The sequence below is a fragment of the Plecotus auritus genome, assembly GCF_963455305.1.
Source record: "Plecotus auritus genome assembly, chromosome: 9".
NCBI lineage: Eukaryota > Metazoa > Chordata > Mammalia > Chiroptera > Vespertilionidae > Plecotus > Plecotus auritus.
Genome location: NC_137783.1, coordinates 114,276,587 through 114,301,497, shown reverse-complemented (window position 1 = coordinate 114,301,497; position 24,911 = coordinate 114,276,587). Strand labels below are relative to the sequence as shown.

Sequence of the window (24,911 nt, the reverse complement as noted above, 5' to 3'; positions counted from 1 at the left end):
TTTATATAATTTATAAAGTAATACCCTAGTAAGTGTAGTACTCACCTAGCACCATACAAAGTTATTACAATATTATTGACTATATGCCCTATGCTGTACTTTATATCTCCATTACTATTTCATGACTGCCAATTTGTGCTTCTTAAGCCCTTCACCCTTTTTTACCCAGTCACAAGCCTTCTCTCCTCTGGCAACCATCAGTTTGGTCTCTGTGGGAGAGATTATGCAGTATCAGTCTTTATGTAACTGACATTTCACTTAGCATAATGTTTAGCATAAGGTTTATGTCCACATGTTGCAATAGCATGATTTTCTTTCTAAAGGCTGAATAATATTTCATTGCATATCTAGATCACATTTTCTTTATCTTTATTGCATCTTTCTGTTTAGTCATTATATTTTTAAGCTCCAGGATTTCTGTTTGGCTTATTTTTTATATCCATTCCTTTGTGGGACCTCTCATTTTGTTCATATGCTATTTTTCTGATTGCATTTCATTGTCTATTTTTTTCTTGTAGTGTATTAAGTTTCTTTAAGATGATTATTTTGAATTCCATGTGAAATAGTTTATGGATCTCCCCTTGTTTAGGATCAGTCATTGGAACTTTATTAGTTACCTTTGTTGGTGTCATGTTTGTCTGATTCTTTATGATCCATGTAGCTTTGAGTTGGTATGTGCATTTGAAGGAACAGGTACCCCCCAACCCCCACCCCTTCAGTTTTTAGCCTGGCATTGGCAGGTAAAGTCCTTCTCCCGGTAGGTCCCTGGACTGATGGGACTACCTGTGAGATCATGGTTGAATAGAGTTGGAACCAAGTCTTATGACTATCTTCTGGTTTGCAGTCAGGGCCACAGTTGGCAGGCTTGTTAAGAAGGTTGCTTATAGTTGGGGCTTCCCCTGGGTCTCTGAACATATTCCCACTGAGTCACTTGGGTGATCTGTGGTAGATTGGGACTAGAATCAGGTCATGGGACTGATTTACGGATCACAGTCAGATCTGAGGTTGGTGTGCCTGTTTATAAGAGACACAAATGGGCAAGGCACCTCCTGGGTTCCTTGGCAGAAGCAGCTAATGACAGGACCCCATACAATGGGACTGGAGCCGAGTTTACAGGGGACAGGGCTGCTTCCAGTATGTAGGTAGGACCACCATCATCTGATCTGCCATTGGCTTGCCTTCTCAAAGCAGCCTTTCTCTGTCATGGGCTCTACCTGGGTTTTACAACCTCCTACCTGGATCCCAAAGCTCCCACAAAGGCATTTTTTTTTTTTTTTTGTCCATGGATGGCTGTCAAATATTTGTTTCTGTTGTGGGACATGGGCTGGAGAAACAATAAAAACTAATATGTTCAAGCATAGCCAATTTGGCTCAATGGAAGGAGCTTCAGACTGTGGACCAAAGGTTCGATTCTGGTCAAGGGTATGTACCTCCGTTGCAGGCTCCTCCCTAGACCGTGCCTTGGTCAGGGCTCATGTAGGAGGCAACCAATAGATGTGTTTCTCTCACATTGATGTTTCTCTCTGTCTTTCCTTCTCTCTTCCACTCTCCCTAAAAGTCAATGGAAAAATATCCTTGGGTGAGGATTAACAAAACAAAACAAAACAAAAACTAATATGTTCACAAGTTTCTATAATCATCAGTTTAACTTCACATATAATTTTCATTTGTTCCACAAGCATTTTTAAACCCCAAGAAAAAAGGGCCATCACAGGTACCATAATATTAAACCTACCAGTTCAAGAATGAGAGTATGAAATGATGGTCATTTATGAAGAGCTTCACAGAATCAGAAACTTGAAAGCATAGAAAGGAAAAACAAACAAACACACACACACACGAAAAAAAATACAAACTAGTCTAATCCCCATCTTTGACTCGCATACACATCAGTAAAAAGTATACTATTTCTTTTCAGGCAGTACTTCATTATTTGTAGAAACTTTTTGCATTTTTCATTGGCCATATGATCTTTAGTTGAATATCTGTATGAAATAAATCGTATTACTAACTGAAAGAGATCTAGAAAACCATACAGTTTTAACAGAAACTTAAATTCTTCCTTCAGTGAATTAAAGTTCTTCTTAAAGTTTACTCTTATATGATGTATTTTATGCCAGAGTCAATAAAGAATATCACTGTAAGTAAACATTCAGGCACACATGCTTCCAACAATTATAGCCAATTATATATATATATGTACATGTACATATACATGTACATATACATATACATATACATCAATTAATTTTGGTGAAAGAAATTTATTTATTAATTTTTTTTACAAATTTCAGTTTTCTCAGACTTTATACTTCCATAACTGGAATCAGTTACATCTCATTTTTTTTTTAACAAAAATACTCTGTATCCGATTCTGGATTTGCTTGGTCCTGATCCCATAAATGACTGGGTTGAGGGCAGGAGGGATGACTACATAGAGATTAGCTAGAAGGATATGGATATACTGGGGAATACTATGACCAAAGCGGTGAGTGAGGAAGGAGAAGAGAGCTGGACCAAAGAAGGCTAGGATGACACAGATATGGGAGCTGCAAGTATTTAGAGCCTTTAAGCGGGCATCCTGAGAAGGGAGGTGGAAGACAGTGTATAAGATCCTTGCATAGGAGATGATGATAAGAAGCAAATCCAGAAACAAGATAGAAATATTCCCAAGACCATAGTAGACATTGGCACTAATACTGGCACAAGCCAGACGTGCCACTCCCATGTGCTCACAATAGGTATGAGGGATGATTCTATGTCCACAGTAAGGCAGCCTTAGAAGGAGAAAAATGATGGGAACAATCATGCATAAGCTTCTTAGAACTACAACCACAGCAATCACACCAATGACTCTGTTGGTGAGGATCATGCTGTATCTGAGGGGGTTGCAAATAGCCACATAGCGATCAAAACCCATGGCAAGAAGTACAATGCTCTCCATGACTGTAAAAAAGTGAATAAAAAAGACTTGAGCAACACAGCACCCAAAGCACAGCTCCTGAAGGCTGAACCAAAAGATACCCAGTATCTTGGGGATGGTAGCAGTAGAGAGACTCAGGTCAATCACTGACAGCATGGCCAGAAAGTAGAACATGGGTTGGTGAAGGCTATGATCAGTCCAGATAACAAACAGAATAATGATATTTCCAACAAGAGCAATCAGATACACTACACAGAATGGAAAGCCAAGCCAGATTTGTACCATTTCTAACCCTGGAATCCCCAGCAATAGGAATGAAGAAGGGTGGGACTCAGTGACATTGGGAGAAGATATTCTTCTGCAGGTTGATGGTGACATGATTTTAAAAAAACAGTTTCTGGTTCCTGTTGGACATTTCATCCACTGTTAATGGAGATCTACAAAAATTAAAAATAAAGTATCACCTTAATAACTTTAATAAAAAGCTAAAAAAAGCTGTGGTACATTTACATAATGGAATACTACTCAGCTATAGAAAACAATGAAATCTTACCTTTTGTGACAGCATAGATGGACCTGGAGAACATTATGCTAAGTGAAATAAGCCAGTCAGAGAAAGGTAAGTACCATATGATTTTATTTATAGTAATCTAAGCAACAAAATAAACTAACAAACAAACAAAAAAACAGACTCATTGATAACAGAGAACAGACTGACAGCTGTCAGAGGGGGAGAGGGGGATTGGGGGCTCATTGAAAAAGGGATTAAGTAAAAAACCAACAACCCATAGACACTGAAACAGTATGGTGATTGCAGGAGGACAGGTGGGGTGGGGGAGAAAGAGAGTTAATGGGGGATAAATAGTGATGGAAGGACACTTGCTTTGGGGTGGTGAACACACAATACAATATACAGATGATATGTTATAGAATTGTACACCTACGAGCTATATAATTTTTTAAAAATTTATTTTATTGTTGAGAGTATTACAGGTGTCCCCCATTTCCCACTCTTTGCCTCCCTCCACCCATCCCCCCTTCCAGGCCTTCACCTGTCTATTGCCTGTGTCCATGGACTATGCATATATGCTTATAAATTCTTTGGTTAATCTCTTCCCACCCTCCTTCCTGCCTTCCCTCTGAGATCTGTCATTCTGTTTCATGCTTCCATGTCTGTGGTGCTATCTTGTTAGTCAATTTTTTTTTGTTCCTTAGATTCCACATGTAAGTGAAATCATGCGATACTTGTCTTTCTCTGACTGATTTAATTCACTTAGCATAATATTCTCCACATCCATCCATGCTGTCTCAAAGGGTAAGAGATCCTTCTTTTTAACAGGCCTTTGATTTTTTTCCTTTTTTCAGTTCTCAATAAATAATCCCAGGGTAGCTTCTCATCGGCACCAGATAAGCTAACATGTCTCTTTTAAAATTATGGGTTCAGATTAAATACATTATCTCTCCTCTTCCTCAAGAAATAAATACTATAGGAGATATAAAATTGATGGTAATAATAACAACCACCACAGTAATAATAATAGCTATCATTAATTAGGTACCTACTATTTTTCAGATATCTTTTTTTACTGTTATTTGCATATATTATCTCATTTATTTCTCTCCAGAATTCTACTTCACAAATTCTTCTTGGTATCTGATATATGGAAAAGAAAGATTTTGATGTTAATCGATTCCCCATTGGTTACAAAACAAATAAGCAGCAGAATCATAATCTTATTAATCCATGTCACCCCAATACATTTAATAAAAAATAAAATAATAACCCCCCCCAACACACACACACAAAATTTGAAATTAGTTTGAAACTAGGCTTTATGACACTGATCAGGACCTGTCTTAGCAAACTTGTTAGTGAAAGTAGCGAAAGGAGGGAGAAAGAAAAATAAGGAATGGGAGGAATACAAAGATTTAGAATAGGCAATAATACCTAAAAGCCAATAGGAAAGGCCATGACTACTCTTTGGGCAATGCCAATTTCTTTACTGCACATCTACTCATTTAGTTCCAAATATACCTTTTACTATTGCTGTAGCTATGCTTTTAACCACATGCCTCATCTTGAGCCATGGATGGCTTCAGTCATAAATTCAGGTCTCCTAATAATCAAGTTTTTAAATTCAGATTAATCCCTTTGAAATATGAAGCATAGAGAGAAACCAATATCTGATCACTATATTGTATGTGCAGTCAGTCTAAGTATAAGGGAGTAAAGACTCATTTATATGTGCAGTCAGTTTACGTATAAGGGAGTAAAGACTCATTATTCTATCCTTATTTGCCTACTATGGCTTTTTAATCCAAATTTGTGTCTCACTCACTATCAAGGCAGTAGCATGTATAGGAAAAAGAATCAAAAGCATACAGTATTTAATATTACTGCCATTGCAGCATGCAATGGAGTCTTGACTCTGTTCTTACTGGCCTTGTGTCATTTTAGGTAAGTTACATGATGTTCTGTGTTTCAGTTTTATCTAGAAATAAGCATAGTACTATCTATGTCATATTATTATAGGTGGGATAAATGAGATTATACATGTGAAATACTGTAGGTGCCCAGCAGGTAATTTTTTCTCCAACTTCCCATCTTAGTCTTCCTGCTGCTGCCCTCCAGACTACTAATCTGTGCCACTTGATACTCTAGGTCTTTTTTGTTCATTAATTTTTTTTGTTTGTTTTTTGTTAATCCTCACCCAGGGATATTTTTCCATTGATTTTTTTTAAGGGAGAGTGAAAGAGAGAGAGAAACATGCATGTGAGAGAAACATATTGGATGTTTGCCTACTGCATGAGCCCCAACCAGGGCCCAGGCTGGGGAAGAGCCCATAACCAAAGTACGTGCCCTTGATCGGAATTGAACCTGGGATCCTTTGGTCTGCAGTGCGACGCTCTATCCACTGAGCAAAACAGGCTAGGGCATACTCTAGGTCTTAACCAAATTTTTGTGAATCCAAATTCTAATCTTAAGCACACATCACATAAATTCACTGATCACAAGTACTTACCAAGTTTCTTGTTTCTGTCTTAGGGAGTCATCTAGCAGCTGTAAATTCAGCTCTTGAACATCTTACATATATATGTTTTAGACCTTAACACACCCTAAGAGGTGTTTAAAAAATGTCTTTGTGTGTATATATTGAGGGAGAATTTGTGATGAAGTCTCCAGGCACTAATCTCAAGCATTGAAATTAAAATGAAATGAATAGAAATTCCCTTTGGTCATTGCACCTGCTGAAGGGCAATAGGGAAATCTCAGTGAACCTTGCTGCCTGCTACTTAGTCAATTTCTAGTCATTTCACATAATGTTATGACAGGTTACATTTTATCTTTTTCTCTCCTTTCTTCTTCCTTATCTTTCTTTCTTAGTCTATGAATTGCTTGGACTAACCCTTTGGGTTCTGTTGGTCATTTATACAACCAGCAACTTCTTTTTATTGTGATAAAATAGACATTACATAAAATTTACCATTTTAAAATTTACAATTCAAAAAAAAATTTACAATTCAATGACATTTAGTACATTCACAATATTGTACAATTATCACTACTATCTAGTTTCATAATATTTTCATCACTCCTAAACCCATAAGCAGTCACTTCTCATTCTTTTCTCTCTCCAGGCCCTGGAAACCCTAATCTGATTTCAGCCAATGATTTTATTCTGGATATTTAGTATAAATGGAATCACATACATGTGGCCTTTTGTGCTTATCTTCTTTCACTTAGCAGAATGTTTTTAAGTTCTATCTTTGTTGTAGCATATGTCAGTACTTCATTGTCTTTTTATGGCCAATCAGTATTCTATAGTAAGGATAAATCATTTTTGTTTTATGTCAGTTGGTGGACATTTGGGTTGTTTTCATAATTTGGCTATTGTCAATAGTGCTGCTGTGAACATTCTTGTAAAAGATTTGTTTGAACATCTATTTTCAATTCTTTTAGGTATATACACCAAGAAGTGGAATTTTTGGATCATGTGGTAATTCTATGCTTAATTTTTTTGAAGAAGTGTTTTCCACAGTGACTGCATCAATTTACATTTCCATCAGCAATATATGAGGGCCCCCATTTTTCCACAGCCTCTCCAAAACTGGTTTTTAAGGCCATCTTAGTAGTTACCAAATGGTTTCTAATTGAGTTTTTAATTTATATTTCTCTAATAACTAATGATGTTAAGCATTTTTTTCATGGGCACGATGACTTTTTGTATGTCTTTAAAGATCGGTCTATTAAATTCTTTGCTCATTTTTGTTGATTGAGTTGTTTGTCTTTACTTCATTAAACTATAAGATTTCTTTATTCTGTTGACTATTATCAGATATACAGTTTTCAAATTATCTCCCAATCTTTATCTTAACACTCTCTTGATAGTGTCATTTGATTCACAAAAGTCTAATTCTGATGAAGTTCAATTTATGTATGTTTCTTTAATTGCTTTGCTTTTGTTGTCCAATATAAGAAATCATTGCCAAATTTGAGCTCATGAAGTCTTATCCCTATGTTTTATTCTAAGAATTTTATTTTCTTAGTTATTATATTTAGGTCTTCAATCCATTTTGAGTTACTTTTTGTAAATGATATGAGTTAAGGGTCCAACATTATTCTTTGTTGTTGTTGTTGTTGTTGTTGTTAATCCTCACCCATTAATTTTTAGGTAGAGTGGAAGAGAGAGGGAAAGACAGAGAGAAACATCAATGTGAGACATACTGATTGGTTGCCTCCTGCACATGCCACTGATCAGAGTCTGGGCTGAAAAGGAACCTGCAACCAACGTACATGCCCTTGAGCAGAATCAAACCCAGGACCCTTTGGTTGCAGGCCGATGCTCTATCCACTGAGCTAAACCGGCTAGGGCCAACATTATTTTTGTTATGTGGATATACAGGTGCCCTAGCACCATTTTGAGGATACTATTCTTTTCCCCATTGAAAGGTCATGGCACCCTTATCAAAAAACAAATGACCATAAGCGTATGGATTTATTTTTCAAGTCACAATCTTATTCCATTCACTGAAAGCCTATTGCTTTGTCAGTATACTTTTTTTTGAATGCTACAGCTTTGTAATAAGCTTTGAAATAAGGAAGTGCTGGTGTTCCAACTTTATTTTTCATTTTCAAGGTTGTTTTGGTTATCCAGAGCCCCTTGATATTCCATATGAATTTTAGAATCAGTTTTTACTTTTCTGCAGAAAAGGACATTGGAATTTTGATAAGGATTGCATTGAGTATATAGATCACTTTGGGAAGAGTTGTCACCAGCATTGAGTCTTCTAATCCATGAATACAGGATGACTTTCCATTTTTTTTTAGGCCTTTTAACATTTCCTTGAGCAGTGTTTTGTAGCTTTTAGTGTACAAACCTTGCACTTTCTTGGTTAACTTTATTCCCAAATATTTTATTATTTTTGATGCTGTTGTAAATAAAATTGTTTTCTCAATTTCCTTTTCAGATTGATTATTGCTGGTATATAGAAATACAACTAATTTCTGTATGTTGATCTTGTATTGTGTAATTTTGTTGAATTTTTTTATTAGCTCTAATAGCTTTTTGTGTATTCTTTATAATTTTCTGTATATAAGATTGTGCACCCACAAATAGAGATAGTTTACTTCTTCCTTACTAATTTGAATGACTTTCTCTTGCCTGGCTAGCACTTTCAGCACAATGGTAAATATCAGAGGTGAAAGCAGACATTCTTTTCCTGTCTGTGATATTAGGAAGAAAGTTTTCAGTCATATTAAATTTGATATGAGCTGTATTTTTTACCCATAAATGCTCCTTACTATGTTAATATTCCTAATTTGTTGAGTGTTTTTATCATAAAATGATGCTACATTTTGTCAAAGTTTTTTAATCCTCACCTGAGGATATTTTTTTCCATTGATTTTTAGAGAGAGTGGAAGGAAGGGAGAGAAACATTGATGTGAGAGTGAGAAAGAAAATAGAGGGGCAACTTTGGGGGCTTACAGCCTAGATCAGTATCTAGTTAAACAGTAATCTTACTTCCCCATTCTAACTGACTTGGGCAGAGCTGCAAAGCTCACCCCGAGGGGCCTGCCACAAGAAGAGATATATATCAAAACCTCTCCACATTGTCAGTTCAGGCTTGGATCAAAGTTCCCTGAACTAGCAGCGCTTCGTAACATAGGTTTTACTTCCCTGATTCCTCTGTTGCTGGCTGTCGCTTCTCCTGAGTCATTTGCCACAACAAGAGAGACACATTGATTGTTTGCCTCCTGCAGGCGCCCTGACCTGGGGCCCAGATTAAGCCTGCAACTGAGGTATGTGCCCTTGACCAGAATCGAATCTGGGACCCTTCAATCCTTGGGCAGGTGCTCTAACCACTGAGGAACCAGCTAGCTCAAGATTTTGTCAAAATTTTTTTGCACCTATTGAGAGGATCATGTGTATTTTCCTTCATTTTATTAACGTTGTATAATGCATCCATTGATTCTCTTATCTTGAACAAACCTTGTGTTCCTGGGCTTAATCACACTTGGTCATGGTGCATAATCTTTCTTAATATACTGTTGGATTTGGTTTGCTAGTATTTTGTTGAGAATTTTTTTATTTATATTCATAGAGATTTTTTCCCTATAGTTTTCTTACTAAAATATGGTAAAAAAAACTTATATGCATACTAGAGGCCCGATGCATGAAGATTCATGCAAGAATGGGCCTTCCTGCCCTGACCAGTTTGGCTCAGTGGATAGAGTGTCAGCCTGCAGACTGAAGGGTCCCAGGTTCGATTCCGGTCAAGGGCATGTACCTTGGTTGTGGGCACATCCCCAGTGGTGGGTGTGCAGGAGGCAGCTGATTGATGTTTCGCTCTCATCGATGTTTCTAAATCTCTATCCCTCTCCCTTCCTCTCTGTAAAAAAATCAATAAAATATATTAAAAAAAAAAAAAAGAAAAAAGAATGGGCCTTCCTTCCCCTGGCTGCCTGCACTGCCTTTGCTCTGGCCTGGAGCCGCCTTTACACCTTCCCACACTGCCCAGAGTTCCTGAGCGGCTGCATGGCACCTGTGTATGCAAATTGACCCCCCATATTTGTTGGTTTAATTTGCATACTCACTTTTGATTGGCTGGTGGGTGTTGCAAAGGTATGGTCAATTTGCATCTTTCTCTTTTATTAATGTAGATATGCATATCCTATGGACACAGACAACAGTGTGGTGAAAGCCTGGGGTGGGGTGGGGGCAGGGTGGAGGGGGCAAAGGGAGGGAAATGAGGGGCATCTGTAATGCTGTCAAACAATAAAAAATAAATTTAAAAATGTACAATCTGCAACATAACAACAAACCCCACTGTACATGTGAAATTACTTTTTGAATTGGCCATATATTTTCTGACAGAATGAGCCACATTCTGTATTTTAATATTATTAACTCCAGTTAGCCAGAGGTGACAAATTAGGGATTTCTCAGATCTTCACTAGGACCATGCATAGTCATTTACATGTGTGTGGCTTTCTAGTTTAGTAATATTTCAGAGTTTGGAAAAACTCTGTGTGGTCGATTAATTCCTCAATTTCACCTTTTAAGTTTTTTGGTCAGTCTCTTGTTAGTTTCAAGAAACTACAATGTTAAACAATTTCTATTGATTGTTTTGACTAATAGCCCAGGGAAAAGGTCTTTCACAGTGAGTGAGTTTGAGTCAGGTCAAATAAAGATGCACTCTATGGACTAAAGAAAGGCCATATGCTAACCTGACTAGCTCAGGGAAGGCCTACATGGCAGTTTTGCAAATTCAAAGACCTAAAGTAACCACCAGGGATGGTCTGAAGTTAAAACTTTAACTAAAAGCAGTTTATAGTGGGAAGTTATGTCCTAGACCAGTATATTTCCTGGCAAAGGTCACTCTTTACCTTAAGTGAGCCTATTGTCTTTTTGCATCTAAGATAACACCCTTGTGAAATATCTGGGTAACTTGTAACTTCCTTTTTTCCAGACTCCTCAGGGCACAGCCAAATACACCTGGGCGCCAGGACAGGGACCATAAATTCCTTCATTGTTATTGTAATCTTGTTAATTGTTGACTATTAACAATCCTGCACCCACTTAAGTAAAAGAAGCATGTGTCCATTATTTCACTTTTTACCCAATCCCAGAGGTTTCCCTGCTTTGCTTTCTCCTGCCTCCCTAATCTATCACCAATGGATTTCATGTAACCCACTTTTGTCTCCTTCTTTGATTGTAATGTATAAAACAAGGTGAAGAACTGCCATTCTCCAGAGCATTATCTCAATATGTTGAGATTGTGCTTCCCAGCAATTGTCTATAGCTTGGCTCAAATAAACTCACAAAAATTCTTTACAAGTTTGAATGTTTTTATGTTAACAACCCTGTGAGAGGGAATTTCCTGAGAGCTTCCAGATAGGTTAAATAATGACAGTCATCTGGGACTGTATCTTTAAGATACTATTAATTACCATCCCAGGGGGAATGGAGTTGTAAAAAATATATATAAATACCTTCTATTCAGCATAACAAATGACAGGCCCCAAGAAAATGCGAGGAAGTTTTCTTAGCTATTTAAAGACCAAGGTAAGTAACATTATGGTTAGATTGTAAAAATAGCAAAAGGGTGTATGCTTATACCAAAATAGTGTGGAGAAAAAGTGAAAATAAGGAAAACAAGGTGAAGAGAGGATGCACACTCATAAGCTCTGAAGCTACACTTTTACCTACGTGTACTTATATCTATGAGTTTATATAATCTCACACACAAAATGAAAGGGTGAAAGCTGATATGGAAGGAGATGCACCAAAATATCCTTTATCAATGTAGGGATTGTTTCTGACCCTGTATGCAGGTGCACAGATGTGAATAACAAGAGGGCAAGGACTGGTTTTCTCTATTCTCCATAACTGTGTTAGGTATAGTAAAGGGAATCAATAAATGCTTTGAGTAATAAATTCATGAATAAGTGAATCATGAAGCATGACTCTGAAGGATAGACTTTGTGAAAATAAGACCTAGCCCTGGTGGTGTGGCTCAATTGGTTGGAGAATCATCCCGTACACCAAAAGGTGGGTTCGATTCCTGTTCAGGACACATACTAAGGTTGTGGTTCGATCCCTGATGGGATGCCTGTGGGGGTGGGGGAATGGATGAGCGGGGAGCCAATCAATGCTTCTCTCTTATGTTAATGTTTCTCTCTCTCCCCCTCCCTTCTTGTCTTTAAAATCAACAACAATAAAAAACAAACAAAAAATAAGACTTAGGGTTATAATGCTGAAGCATATGAGCAAGGGATGGCAGGATGGCCAGGAGACTACAGGCTAACCTGATGAGAAAGAAAGTGAATGTTATGTCTTCTCCTTGTGATCATCAGTTGCAAGAAATGGAAATATGGGTATTTAGTGGAGGTTGGTGGAATAGGGTAGAGTAAGAAGATTCCACATTGAGGAAATGACTGCTGGATAGCTGGATATAATCCCATGTAGCACTTAAGAGGTAGGAGGTCAAATGAAGGGTTGGGATCCAGTCTTATTTTTGAATTCAGCAGAGAATGGGCGATGTATGAATATATATTGGAAAAATAGATCAGTATGCATTATAGAATGATTAGTGATGGTTTCTTTAAAATTGTTTGCCGACTGGAAATTATTTTTCTCTCAGAGAGGAAGGAAGCTCCAGTTTTCAAGCCCTCCTAGAAAATCCATAGAAATAAATGGAATGAGTTGCTTTTCTTGGGATGTAGCTATATATTTTTTTAATGTTTCTGCTGTATGAAGCACCAAGAGTGACCAAGACACCAGACAAGAACCTGGTCATCTATTTATTGAATTTCTGAATGAGGTTATCAAGAGGATGACAGATTCCCTTTTTATGTCTTGACTTGTCACTGTGCTTTTATTTTCACTTTGTCCTAGCTCTTCACTCCACCTAGAATACAATTTTCTTCCTTCTTTGTATAAACAATTATTCTGTGAGTCTTTGCATTATCCTAACCTCTTCCCTGGAATTTTTCTTGACTCACCTTCTTACCTACAACATTCTGCACATACCTCTACATAGCACTTGCAATACAATTTTCAAATTTCATCTTTAGAATTTTATCTTTCTTACTGCTCAGTCATATCCTTGAGGATATGTGACAAGTTTATTCAAAATTATATTCAAATTGCCAAACCTATGCTAGTATATAGAGGGATCACCTCTCCACTTAACTTATATATTCTCCTCTACTGAAAGGCAGAATACTATCTTCGACATTTTTACATTACAAAATTAAGAACTTCAGCTGTCTCCTCTCCGACCCTCGCAGTCCAAACTTACACACACACACACACACACACACACACACACACACACACACACAGGCATATACAGAATATGTATTTCCTGAGAATTTTCCAAACTGTAAAATTATCTCTCATTTTTGCTACTCTTCATAGGTTTCCAATAGGCACAGTTAGAAAGGCATTTGCCTTGGCATGAGTTTAAAGTAGGATGCACTTACTTTCAGATGCATTTATCTCTGATGGGAGGCTCTGAACTCTGACTTCCCCCAACATCCAAGTATTATTAAATTTGAATCAAAGCTTTCTGCCTAATTTCACACATCACAATCAATCACTTCCACATCTTCTTTTATGACTAGTTTTTATCATATAAATTATACAGCAATGAACTTCTCCCTGTTTGCTTCAAATGTTTAATTTTCTATAAGTAAGCTCAGAATGTCCACATATTATGGATGAGTACTATCACACAAAATCACTTGATAATTCCTCCTTCTATGTTACTATGAGGAAGACATCCATAAAAACATGGGAACTAAATTTTAGAATATCTTAAGTGCTTTTGCCTTCTCCCCATGAAGAAAAGGTAGAGATATATTTGGATTTTGCCTAGCCCAGAATATTGAGTCTTCCCTCCCCCAGCTGACTTATATCTGGACACTTTTTTTTACAGGGTGTGATTAGTTATACTCCATCTAAATTATAGGCTCATCTAGATTAAATTAATCTCTCAATTCATGTTTCATCATAAGTGCAAAATATTCTTTGTCAAGTATCTCCTCTTGTTATTATCCATTTTCTAAATCTGATCGGTGATTTGTTTTTCAGAAACAAATTACGACATGAACTAAGTTCTTTATTTTATAAAATATGACATTGAAATTACTTGCTGTCACGTCTTTTCTTTATCAATTCATCTATTTTTGAACTTTTAAAATCGAGAACTTTTATGTGGCAGAACTTTTTTCAGGCATAGGAATAAACAAAGATAAATGGTTTATTACTATCTAAGAACCAGACCATCCAGTATTTACAACACACATAAAATGCATAAATACATACACACATGCACATAGTAATATGCATTCCACATTTTGGGGGTTTTAGGTTCCCTGATAGGGAAATAGTTCAGATTACTGATACCAAAGGAATCTTCATGCACATTAAGCAAAAATATGTGGGATACTCTCAGATACATAGACTGTGAAATTAATCTTTCCTCTTTTTTTTCTGGCTATCCTTCAGAGTTAACATTTCCATTATGCAGAGGATATTCTTTGGTGTTCTTTATAGCAGACTTCTTTTTAAATTAGGAAAAGTGGTAGCAGAGCAGGATGGCTTTATTCCTGATACCATATGATGCTCAGGAGAAGCTGGCAGAACATGAGGAGTCTATGTAATCCAATCCTTTTAAAAAACTTCTAAAAATCCTCACCTGAGGATATGTTTATAGATTTTAGAGAGAAAGGAAGGAAGGAAGAGAGGGAGGGGGAGAGAGAGAGAGAGAGAGAGAGAGAGAGAGAGAGAGAGAGAGAGAGAAAGAGATGTGATGTGAGAGACAAACATTGATCGATTGCCTCCCATACATACCACAGGGATTGAACATTCAACCTAGGTATGTGTCCTGACCTGGAATTTAACCTACAACCTTTCTGGTGCATGAACAATACTCCAACAAACTTAGCCACCCAACCAGGGCTCCTTCCCTTTTTAAAAGAATGGAGATATAACTGACACATAACAGTATGTAAGTTCCAGTTATAGAACATATTGATTTGATAAATTACTATATTACAATATGATTGCTACCATAGTTTTAGTGATTATTTCTATCACATCACATAATTGTCATTTTTTTTGTGTGTGATCAGAACATATAAGAGTTAGTCCCCCAACAATTTTGAAGTATATAACAGTGGCATTGATGAAAATCTTTATTTAACATAATTTTTGAATAGGAACAAAAAGAGATTAAACTGTTCTTTTGTGTGTGTGTATGTGTGTGTGTGTGTGTGTGTGTGTGTGTTTTTTGTTTTGTTTTGTTTTTTTCAGGAATCTGGGCATATGGATGAGGAGCAGGAATCACTAATGGGAAGTCCATAATTGTCTCTGATATGCACAGCAACTAACAGTGGCAGGAAGGATGTGTATGCCTAATGACACCCAGTTCCATCCTTCCTCATTCCTTTTGCTGGGCATCCCAGGGCTAGAGGACATGCATGTCTGGATTGGATTCCCCTTTCTCTTTGTGTATCTTGTTGCCCTCCTGGGGAATACTGCTGTCCTGTTCGTGATCCAGACTGAGCATAGTCTCCATGAGCCCATGTACTACTTCCTGGCCATGTTGGACACCATCGACCTGGGCCTGTCCACAGCCACCATCCCCAAAATGCTGGGAATTTTCTGGTTCAACCTCAGGAAAATATCTTTTGAAAGCTGCCTTTCCCAGATGTTCTTCATCCACTTCTTCACTGCTATGGAGAGCATTGTGTTGGTGGCCATGGCCTTTGACCGCTACATTGCCATTTGTAAACCCCTTCGATATACCATGATCCTCACCAGTAAAGTCATCAGCATTATTGCAGGCATTTCCATTCTGCGGAGCCTGTGCATGGTGGCCCCGCTGGTGTTTCTCCTCCTGAGGCTGCCCTTCTGTGGGCATCATATCATCCCTCATACCTACTGTGAGCACATGGGCATTGCCCGTTTGGCCTGTGCCAGCATCAAACTGAATATAATGTTTGGCCTTGGTGATATTTCCATCCTATTATTGGATGTGCTCCTAATTATTCTCTCCTATGCCAGGATCCTCTACGCAGTCTTTTGCCTGCCTTCCTGGGAGGCTCGACTCAAAGCCCTCAACACCTGTGGATCCCATATTGGTGTTATCTTAGCCTTTTTCACACCTGCCTTTTTCTCTTTCTTGACACACCGCTTTGGCCACAATATTCCCCAATATGTCCATATTCTCTTAGCCAATCTATACGTAGTTGTTCCACCAGCTCTCAATCCTGTAATCTATGGGGTTCGGACCAAGCAGATTAGGGAGCGAGTGCTGAGAATTTTATTCAAGACAGATAAATAAACAGTCAGAGATCTTGAAAGATTTAAATAGAATTCATGTTTTGTGTACTGTAAAATTATGCCGGAAGCCAATTCCAGCATGTCAGCAGGGCTGAATCATCTGGGAATGGCTGAGGCCATTTCCCCAAACCTGAAAAGGATGCATAAAATGATTGCTTGCTGCCAGACAGCTAAGGACATCTTAATCTACATGTTATTGCCTCCTCCTGGCTAAACACCTGAACAAACAGAGGTAGTTTCCCAATCTGACCATGGATTTGTGTACTAAACCCTGGCCTTTGAAGTGTATATCTACCTTGCCTTAGGACAATTTGTGTTAATAAAAAGCAAGGGATCCTGAGACAAGGAGAACTTAGTTCCTTTAGCTAAGCTCCTCTGACTCCCCAAATGCCTTTCAAAATTATGTTTCATCTCTGGACTCTTATTTAATTTATGCACAGCACCTTCTCCAGGTTCCTGAACCCTTCTAGATGCTGGATCTAGACCACTGGCAAAATTAGATTTTCTTATATCTAACCAAGTAGAAAAAAGGAAGACAAAGAAAAATATTGAGACCAATAACATTAATTATCTTTGAATTGTAGGTTTTATGTTTAATGTTAATAATATGTACATTAATGATAATATTGAATTGGAACAATTTAGTGTCTTTATGAAAAAAGATGAATTTAGACCCTTACTTTCCACCATAGAGAAAATTAACCTACAATCCATCAGAGAACTAAAGACAAGAGCCTTGGTACAAGATTATATAGATAAGACAATGGCAAAAGTATTATTAAATGATTAATTGTACTTCACTAAAATTAAAGTATATTTTCTTTCAAAGATACTAATAATAAAATGAAAAAGCAAGCCACAGTCTGTGAGAAAATATTTTCATATCATGTGTATGATAAATGATTTGTATCAAAATATGTAAAGAATCATAATTTAATTATAAACTTAGACAAATTACCCAATTAAAAATAGACAATAAGTCAGTTGGAGAAAGATAAATATCACATGATCTCACTCATTTGTGGAATATAATGAATAACGTAAACTGATGAACAAAAAAAGATCCAGAGACAGAGAAACATCAATTAGAGGGAAGGCATGGGAGGTGGAGGGAAGGGGAAGAGATCAACCAAAGGACTTGTATGCATGCATATAAGCATAACCAATGGACACAGACACTAGGGGGGTGAGAGCATGAGCAGGGGGAGGGGTGGAGGGCAATGGTGGGATAAGGACACATATGTAACACCTTAATCAATAAAGAAAATAAAATATAGACAAAATATGCTTTTTTAAAAACATATAAATAATTAGTCAATAAGTAAATAAAGATGCTCTTTATAATTCATCACTAAACATGTGCATATTAAAATCAGCTCTCTGTGCAATTATAACTTCTTTAAAAGTTTACATCTCTAGAGTACTTTTGGATAAATCTATATAACATCTCCATCTCAGAACCTTTCTAGGGAACCATGGTGAAGATGGTATTCTTTTCTTTATGGTGTATTTTCAACATTTTTGTGTCATGCTTTATGGTTTTGTTATGAGATTTTCCAAAGCTAATGTGTCTTATCTAGCTTGAAGCTTTTAATTACTTTTGTCTTTGATTTTTAACAAGTTTACTTAATGTGCTATTTATTTTTTAAAAATATCATTATTATTGAAATCTGTAGCTTTTTAAGAATAAAGTTATATGTCTTTCATTACTTTTATAAAAATATGGCTGATATCTTGTCAAATATTGCTTCTATGTGAATTTCACTTTCCTTGTCTCATGTGATTCCACTTAAACTTAAGTGGTTTGGTTATTTATCATTATTTAATAAATTTCCTAAGTTTAGAGTCTTAAAAGATAATCAGTTAATTCATTTCATAGATTTCATTGACTAGAAATTTAAAGAAGGTAAAAAGGGACTGCTCTTCTCTGCTTCACAATGTTTAGGACCTCAGATATAATCACTCAAATTGCTGTAAGTGATCCAAATGACTGGTGGCTAGAAGTGGATTGTACAACTCATTTCTAGGATGGTTTCTTTCTGTCATGTCTTGCTTCTAGGCCAGCCGTGGGCAAACTACGGCCCGTGGGCCGGATCCGGCCCGTTCGGCTGTTCTATCTGGCCCGTGGAGCCGAAAGAGCAGAGGGTTCTCTTGCTCTCCCCTCCGCTCCTTCACCAGCAGCAGTGTTAACATGGCAACGTCGGGAAACACGGCCACAGCTCCTTCTTCTGAGCGGGCAGATTTATATCCGCCCATTCAGTAGAAGGAACAACCTCTCAATCTTCCAGAGGCTCCTTGTAATGCCCGCGGACACGTCTCCTGACATCACCCTGGGAATGCGTAGACACGTTATCGTGGTGATGTAGGGAGACACGCCCCTGGAGAGCACAGTATCAGAGCCTTTCTGAGGTAAGATTAAGAGCTCTACTCAAACACAATTTTTTCCTGTCCCCACATTCTGTACATTACAATGACTTGTTAATAAAACAACAAAGACTTTCAGCTTTTAGGGCTTGTATCCACTGCAGTTTTTTTTTTCCCACTGCAGATGTGCGCAGCAGGGAAAATGTCACACTAGCCATGCTGTGGACATGTCACACTAGCCATGCTGAGGCTGCATTTTTTTGCTGATACGGATGCGGTATCAGTAAAGCTACTGTGGCCACTAACCGCATGTGTTAGCGGCAAAACAAATGCATTTTGCGCTGCGTTTGCTTCTCCCCCTTGCACCTGTAAAAATGCGTGCTACAGGGCATTTGTGTTAACATGCACCACTGCACATTAGCATCAACGCAAACATGATGGAAACCTGTGTACCCTGCATTAACCCTAGCTGCGCTGCATTGCAGTACTGCACCACACTGCAACGGCAGCACGGCTAGTGTGAACGAACCCTAATTCAGTGGGTTGAACAAAAAGATTGTATAGAAATGTGATGAACTAAAGATTTTATTACAAAATCGCTTAATTTCAGGGTTTCAGAAGTAATTGGACACATGAAAAACTGAAAATCAAATGTTCATATCTAATACTTGGATGAAACCCTTTCCTGGTAATGACAGCCTGAAGTCTTGTACTTATGGACATCACCAGATGCTGGGTTTTCTCCTTTGTAATGCTCTGCCAGGCTGTCACAGTAGGGGTATATATATAAATATCCTGCCATTTCCAGCTTTTAATAAGAAAAACTGTTGTGATGGGCATTTAAAAGTGGCACTTGGTTGTTTTTATAGAGTCCAGTGGATGCAATCTGACATTGATAATGGGCTCTTTCACACTATGTGCACTGCGGCTGTTTTTTGCCAGTAACGGAAGTGCTAGTGGTAACTACTGGTTACCCATGTTTTGCACTGCCCTAGCACCTCCCATACATGTGTGTCTGGAAGACACAGCAATGTGCAGCTATGTGTGTTACCATAAACAAAGGGCCTGTGTGAAAGATACACAGGTTTCCTATGGAGGAAAGGGACTGTTCTCTATGGTCAGGGTGTGCCTCTGTCCCATGTCTGAACTTTTTCAGATGATTTTGTTATATATATATTTTTTAGAAGACCAAAAATGTTATAGTAGAGCAAATTTAATCACTTGTTTTTATACTTTACTGTCTTATTTTAGTAAAGAATTTAATAAGAGAACGGTACTGTTGGTTTTAGCCCAATATTAAACATGAGTGGACCAAAGAAAAGGGAAGTGGGCAGTGAATGCCGAGTGTTTAAGAGGGAGTGGACAACAAAATATTTTTTCACTGAAGTCCGATCAATACCGGTATGTCTGATATGCCAGGAAACACTTGCAGTCTTCAAAGAGTACAATCTCAGCTGTCACCTTGCCACAAAGCATGGCAACTATGCTAGCAAGCAGTCATCTCAAGAACGGGAGGCTACTGCACAGAGGCTAAATTACAGGCTCAGCAAAATGTCTTTCATAGACAAACTGCAATTCAAGAGACAACTACCAAAGCAAGTTTTATGCTATCATTCAAATTAGCAAAAGCTAGCAAACCTCTCTCTGAAGGTGAGTTTTTGAAAGAATGTATGATAGAGACAGCAGGTCTCTTGTGTCCAGAGAGCAAAGGCAAGTTTGAAAAACTCAGCTTATCGCGCAGGACAGTGACTCGTCGAGTGGAACTGATTGATGAAGACTTGGCCAGCAAGTTAAATAGTAAGGCAGAGTTCTTTAAGTTTTATTCACTAGCATTGGATGAAAGTAATGACGTAAAGGACACTGCTCAGCTCTTAATTTTTATCCGAGGGATTAGTGACCATTTTGAAATTACAGAGGAGTTTTTAGCCATGGAGCCACTGAAAGGAAAAACACGGGGAGAGGACTTGTATGACCGGGTGTCTACTGTCACTGAGAAAATGAAGCTACCATGGAGTAAACTTGCTAATGTCACGACAGATGGATCTCCAAATTTAACTGGAAAAAATGTTGGACTGCTAAAAAGAATTCAGGATAAAGTGAAAGAGGAGAACCCTAACCAAGATGTTATTTTTCTTCACTGTATTATTCACCAGGAATCATTGTGCAAGTCTATATTACAACTTAATTATGTTGTTAATCCAGTCGTAAAGCTTGTTAATTTCATTCGAGCAGAGGGACTTCAGCACCGTCAGTTTATTAAGTTTCTGGAGGAAACTGATGCGGATCACCACGACTTTCTTTACCACTCTCGTGTCCGCTGGTTGAGTTTGGGCAAAGTTTTCCAACGAGTGTGGGAGCTCAAAGAAGAGATTGGTGCATTTTTGAAATTAAAGGGGAAGTCTGACGAATTTACTGAGCTGAGTGACAAGAATTGGCTGTGTGACTTTGCATTTGCTGTAGATATATTTTCACATTTGAATGAGCTAAACGTGAAGCTACAGGGAAAAGATCAGTATGTACATGACATGTACACTAATGTGAAAGCCTTTAAAGCTGATTTTCTTTTCCAGACAAATTTCAAAGTCTTCACTTATTTTGCCACACTAGCCACACAGAAGGAGACCATCCAAAACGTGAAGAAATACAGCAAATCACTGGATGACCTGCATGCAGAATTCTGTCGTCGGTTTTCTGATGTTGAAAAAATTGACCAGTCACTTCAACTGGTGGCCTGTCCTTTGTCACAAAACCCCGAAACAGCACCAGAGAGGTGCAACTGAAACTCATCGATCTTCAGTCTGACTTTGTCCTAAAGGAGAAATTCAGCTCTCTTGAACTAAGAGACTTTTATGCTTCACTTAATGAAGCCACTTTTCCAAACATCCGGAGGATGGCACAGAAGATACTGGTGCTGTTTGGGTCAACCTATGTTTGTGAGCAGACATTTAGCGTCATGAACATCAACAAAGCCCCTCACAGATCCAGCTTAACTGACGAACACCTCAGATCTATCCTGAGAATAGCCACAACAAAACTAACTCCAGACTTTGATGCATTAGCTAAAAAAGGAGACCAACAACACTGTTCCCACTGAAGTTGATGTTTTAAAGACCAAAAACCTTTCAACCCAGTCTACATTGCCATCTACATCTACGTCCCGGGCATAATATGGAAGTTGCACTAAAGAAAATGTTTAATTTACTGTTTACACATTTTGTTCTTTTCTATTTGTTTTAGTTTTAAATTATTTTATTATATTTAAGTTTAATTTGAAAGGCTTTTGTACCTTTCCTTTGTTAGGCAATTTTATTTTGCCTTTGCCATCTTCAATATAAGGTATGTTATTGTGCTATGATTCCTCCATTTTTTGAAGTTTCAAATTATAATAATTAGTGTTTACATTCTTCTTGTTAAAATGTTTGAAATGAATAAAACTACTGAAATAAAAAAAAAAGACCGTACCCTTTTATGTAATGATGTTTACTTTGAATTTATATTAGTTCACACAAACACTCCATCCATGCTTTTGTTCCGGCCCTCCGGTCCAGTTTAAGAACCCATTGTGGCCCTCGAGTCAAAAAGTTTGCCCACCCCTGTTCTAGGCTATAATAGTAGAAATACAGGATCACCTGGGATTCTTATGCAGGGAACTTACCTGTAACTTTTCTAGTAGGGTGATCTTAGAATCAACCTCTTACAAAGGTCCCAAGAAGTGGTCTTCCCATCAGTATAAGATTGAAGTTAATTGTCTATTAAAATCAATTCTGTGAAGTTATATAGCACTGCCTTCAACATACTCTATTGATTCCAGCAGTCATATGCTGCTCCAAATTCAAAGAGAGAGAAATCAGACTCACATTTATTGATGAGTAGAGTGTCAATTATCTATATATATAAAAGCCTAAGTGACCGAACAACTGAAAGACCTGTTGACTGGTTGCTGTGACGGGCACTGACCACCAGGGGACAGGCGCTCAATGCACAGGATTGGGCTCCCTCTTGTCTGGATCAGGCCTGCAGGGATCGGGCTGAAACCAGCCATCTGACATCCCCCTAGGGGTCCCAGATTGTGAGAGGCCGCAGGCCAGGTCGAGGACCCCCGTGGGGTCTTCTAGTCTATATATATATAAAAGCCTAAGCAACCATTTATCGGTTCAACCATTTGACCGGTAGCTATGATGCACAATGACCACCAGGGGGCAGATGTTCTAACTGGTAGGTTAGGTTGATGCTGGGGCCCTGTTGGCCCCAAATCTGATTCACCCTCACCAGATTCCATTTCAATGTTCACAAATCTGTGCATAGGGCCACTTTGTTTTAAATAACAAAGGCCACTGTTTTATAATAAAATTCTCAGAAAGTTAGGAATAGGAAAGAACTTCTCTACAAAGGACATTTATGAAAAACTCACAGATAACATTATATTCAATGAGATAAAAGACTGAATGGTTTTCCCCTCAGATTAACAATAGGACAAGAATGCCTGCTTTCATGCCTACTATTCTTTTTTTTTTACCCTTAATATTTTGTTCTACTGACATTTGTAGAAAGAGGTTTTTAAAAAGTTTGTTGCTCAGAGTTAAGTGGTTGGAACCTGCAGAGAAGTAGCTTGTCCATTTGAATGTGCTATGACATTCTCATTGGTAGGGAACTTCCATTTCCATGATGGCTTTTTCTTGTCTAACATAGTGCTGAATTTCTAGCCAGAGCAATTAAGCAAGAAAAAGGAATAAGAAATGAAATAGTAAAACTAATTGTATTTGCTGATGACATAAATTTATATACTCACAAAAATTATTAGAATAAATGAACATATTCATGTTCATTTATACTCATATATAAAATATTCAGCATATAAATGAACACATTTATGTTCATTTATACTCATATATAAAATATTCAGCAAAGTTATAGGAGACAAGAGAAACAAATGAAAATCAATGCATTTCTATACACTGGCAATGAGAAAACAAAAGGTAAATTAAGAGAACAATCCACTCTACAATAGCATCAAAAGAATAACATACCCAGAAACACATTTAAACAAGGACATTCAAAATTTGCACAATAAAAACTGAAAATCATTGTTGAAAGAAATGAAAGAACTAAGTAAATTGAAATATATTCTGTGTCCATAGATTAAAAACTTAATATTGTTAAGATGGCAATATTCTTCAAAGCAATCTAAATAGAATGCAATTGCTATTAAAATTCCAACAACGTTTTCTGCAAAAATGAAAACTTAGATCTTAAAATTCATATTGTGAGAGGTTCCATATAGTCAATTAATCTCAAGAAAGAAAAAAGTTGAAAGACTCACACTTCCTACAAAGCTATGGTAATTAATACAATGTAGTGCCTGCATAAGGATGAATATATAGATAAATGAAATAGAGTTGATATTCAAGAAATAAATTCAAGCATTTAAGGGTAAATATCTATGACCAGGATAATTCAATGGGGCAAAACAGTCTCTTTAAAAATGGTGCTGGGGCAACCAGATATCCACATGAAAAACAAATGGAGTTGGACTTTTACCTCACATCACATTAAAAAAACTGAACTCAAAATGAACTAAAGACCTAAATATAAGAACAACTATGAAAATCTTAGAATACAAAGAAGTGAATCTTTATGATCTTAAATTTGGCAATGGTTTCTTTTACTTTTAATAATTTAAAATTTTTTCAATTATAGTTGACGTACAATCTTATATTAGTTTCAGTGGTAGGCAATAGTTTCTTAGCTATAGTACCCAAAATATAAGAAACAAGAGAAAAATGGATAAATTGAACTTGGTCAAAATTAAAAATGTTTGTGCTTCAAATGACACCACCAAGAGAGTGAAAATAAAATCTGTAGAATGGGAGAAAAAATTTTGCAAATCATAAGGCTATCCAGAATATATAAACAACTCTTACAAGTAAGCAAGAAAAATGAAAACAATTTGATCAAAAATGGGAAAAGAACTTAAATAGACATTTCTGTAGAGAAGATATATAAATGGCCAACATGCTCATGGAAAATGTGCTTAATATCATTAGTCATTAGTAAAATGCAAGCCAAATGCATGGTATGTCATTGTACACACACACTAATAGCTATAATACTAATTTTTAAAAGACAAGTAGTTGTTGATCAGGATGTAAAGAAACGGGATTCCTCATACATTTTTGGTTGGAATGGAAAATAGTTCAGGTGCTGTGGATACCAACTTTGTGGTTCAACTAAAACTCAAATTTAGAATTACATATGACTCAGCAATTCCG

At 37.3% G+C, this 24,911-nt stretch overlaps 2 protein-coding genes across 2 annotated transcripts in view; one reads left to right on the top strand and one right to left on the bottom strand.

The window, feature by feature from the left end:
* Positions 1-2,326: 2,326 nt before the first annotated feature.
* The window catches only part of LOC308233679 (olfactory receptor 52E8-like), a gene marked incomplete at both ends in the record, with an annotated part of 54,526 nt that continues 31,941 nt past the window's right edge, over positions 2,327-24,911 (bottom strand). The window contains one exon of the mRNA XM_080640651.1: positions 2,327-2,879. Coding sequence (XP_080496777.1) covers positions 2,327-2,879 — 553 coding nt within the window. The remainder of the gene's footprint in view (positions 2,880-24,911) is intronic.
* LOC308257754 (olfactory receptor 52E8-like) lies at positions 15,338-16,279 on the top strand (the record flags this gene model as incomplete). Its single annotated transcript, XM_080687836.1, has 1 exon — positions 15,338-16,279. One exon carries the CDS (start codon positions 15,338-15,340, stop codon positions 16,277-16,279), a length of 942 nt encoding a protein of 313 aa, XP_080543962.1.